The sequence below is a fragment of the Cupressus sempervirens genome, chromosome 1, assembly GCF_028749045.1.
Source record: "Cupressus sempervirens isolate cs-2001-9-10 chromosome 1, ASM2874904v1, whole genome shotgun sequence".
NCBI classification, from domain to species: domain Eukaryota; kingdom Viridiplantae; phylum Streptophyta; class Pinopsida; order Cupressales; family Cupressaceae; genus Cupressus; species Cupressus sempervirens.
Genome location: NC_143118.1, coordinates 576,652,040 through 576,654,915, shown reverse-complemented (window position 1 = coordinate 576,654,915; position 2,876 = coordinate 576,652,040). Strand labels below are relative to the sequence as shown.

At 33.2% G+C, this 2,876-nt stretch overlaps 1 protein-coding gene across 1 annotated transcript; it reads left to right on the top strand.

Moving 5' to 3' along the window:
- Positions 1-519: 519 nt before the first annotated feature.
- On the top strand, positions 520-2,495 carry LOC149578735 (uncharacterized). Its single transcript, XM_089805285.1, has 3 exons — positions 520-1,086; positions 1,842-2,258; positions 2,344-2,495. Exons 1-3 carry the CDS (start codon positions 643-645, stop codon positions 2,413-2,415), a joined length of 933 nt encoding a protein of 310 aa, XP_089661411.1. The 5' UTR covers positions 520-642; the 3' UTR covers positions 2,416-2,495.
- Positions 2,496-2,876: the final 381 nt, after the last annotated feature.

Here is a 2,876-nt window from a genome sequence, read left to right as displayed (position 1 = left end):
TCACCAAATCAATGGAATGGGATTAATCTGTTAGTTTACATCATAAATAGTGTACTCCAGATGAAATTGACTAATGAACATATCAGTCTTTGACTCTTTTATCATAAAAATTCAAAAGAAGACTATGAATGATATCAAATTTTATATTTTTAAAATTGAGATATCTCGCTGAATGTTGACAAAGAAAGTGGCAGATAGCAAAAGTGACAGTGCGTAATTAATGACAGCTGAAATACATCCACATCCACGTAATACAAGAATCAATCTAATTTGCATCGTCATAGTTAAACGTAACTGTTTCACAAGACTAGAAAAAGCTACAACTTCTTGTTGGTCTAATAAACCGATTCTGTTTGATTTGATCGTGTCATGGACTTCTCCTCGACTGCCTTTCTTGACCGCCTTAATTACGCTAAACCACCTCGTTCCTTTTGAAACTTTCAAATTCTACATTACTCGTGTTAATTAGGGAAAATAAATCATAAAATATCTTCGTGAGCTTCGAATATTATTCATAAGTTGAAAAATCTCAAATGAATGTTAGTTTTAGGCTGAAACTTCTTTCACATCTTTACTATATATCTATACGAAACAGTTGTAATCTCAAGCCCATAGGAAAAAGTTCTGTTGTTTAGGAATTTAATGGAAGCAGAGATGGGAGATTTAGTTGATAGAGAGAGCGTAATTTTGAATGGGGAGTATGCTACTCATGGGCTTCTACCCCAACAATCTCATATTTCTCCTGCAGTTGAGGAAATGCATGCTTGTAGTCATTTATTTGATGACATGATTGTTGCCCAGAATACATTGAAAGTGAAGAGTGCGTTCATAAGGTACAACAAAGAGGCTTGTCATGGGTTCAAACTGAACCAGAAATCTTTCATGAAGCAGAAATTAGCCAAGAGATGCTTTGCATTTTTAAGGAGGGTACATGAAAATGAGAGGGAGAAGTCAAGAAGTGAAGTGGATGATCGCTTCTTGGAGGAGTCATATGCATCCACACATAGGATTGCTGAACGCAACAGGAGAATCAAACTCAGTCAGCAGTTTATGGCTTTGCGGAATATTCTTCCTCACAGTCCCAAGGTGAAACCTTGATAACATCTTTGTTTTGTTTCGAGCTGTACCTTGTTGATATGAGTGCTAGGATTAGATCTATATGAGTCCGTTGTATACAAGATGGAAAGTCACAATTTAGAATTTTATTTTAGATGTGTTTTTGGTAAGGAATTTAACATGGATCTCTCTTAATATATGAGATCAAAGAAGTTTCTTAGGAGTACACAAATTAGAAATCAGAATCAAAAGTCACAGAATAGAATGGTAAATTAGATGCCATATGAGATCAAGGAAGCTTCTTAGGAGTACACACATTAGAAATCAATATCAGAAGTCACAAAATAGATTGCTAAATAAGATGACCCTCTTAAGAATTGGATCATTAGACCAATATGACCTTTTTAAGAGAAAACATAGTAGAAATCAAGATTAAGAAGCACAACTTAAAATTTTCACTTCTCACTTCTGATAATCTTGTGAAGAATTAATGAACTTGAGACTTCACTATATGTTAGATTAATACAAACACATAACAAATCAAGATATTTAGAATTCAAGTTTATATTTTCCTAATGAGAAATTGAAGTTAGATATTTATAACATGACATCAACATAGATTCCTTAGGAACAACCAGATTCAGAATAAATAGTAGGATCCGTAGCTTAAAATGCTTCTCTCTCTCTATATATTGAATCTACCTTGATTCTTCAAAATAAGAATAAATGTTCAACCATTTCTCCCTTGCCTATTTCAATTCTGACAAAGGGGTTTACTAATGTAGAAAGGCGACAAATGTTCCATTCTGTCAAATGCTATAGTGGAGCTGAATCAGCTGAAGCTTCGAATCAAAGATCTTGAGCAACGCAACAAAATGTTAATGAATGAAGTGACCCAACATCCATGGGAAGATTACAGCAGTATGACATATGGAAATGTGGAAGATTTGGGAAAGCATCCATTAATGGCTGCCATTTGTGAAGAAGCTATTGTAGTGGTAGAGGAGAGTGACAAAGGAGATGAAAAAGCAATTTTGCATGTAACACTCAGAAATATAGTTTCCAAATCCAAGTGTATGGACGCCATTGCTATCTTGGTGAAGTGCCTCAGGGAAATGAATTTGGGAATTGGGAAAATGCAATGCCGGGAATTAGACTCGATGAGCCCTGTAATTGAAGTGGCAATCCAGAGGCAAACAACGGTATTGGCTTGTACAAAAGCTGTTCTTGTGTAAGTAAACAAGACAATAGGATTTCTATTTAACTATTTGTTGTATGATGATGAAGGGAGAGAGATGGGAGGTATTTCAAACGAAACAGTTGGAACAAGTGGTCAAATGTGCTCTCAATGCAGCCTAAGCAGCCATTCTAAAAAGGAGTTGCTATGTAACCGTGGACCTTACATTCATTTGGGTATAGTTAAATTTTCCCTTTGAAAATTTACTAATTTTTAATTACTTTTTAGTTCAATATTTTGTTTAATGATAATAAAGGTAAAGAATGGCTGACAATGATGCAATGGTTAAACTTTGGTGTAGTTTCTCTTGTTATTAAAGTTCAAAATGTTTATTTGTCTTTATATTTGTGAGGAGGTAACTTTCTATTTTGGTTTTATTGGTTCATAATTATTACTATCAAAAGTATTTATTTATGATTTTAAAAATAGAAATAGAAGAATGAAAATATAATCAATAGGGAAGAACTTATTATAAAATTTAAGCAACTAGATACAATTGTATTTATTACATTTTATCATCTAGTTATATATATTTTATTTTATAATAGAAAAGATAACTAATTGTTGACATAGTGTAATTTTG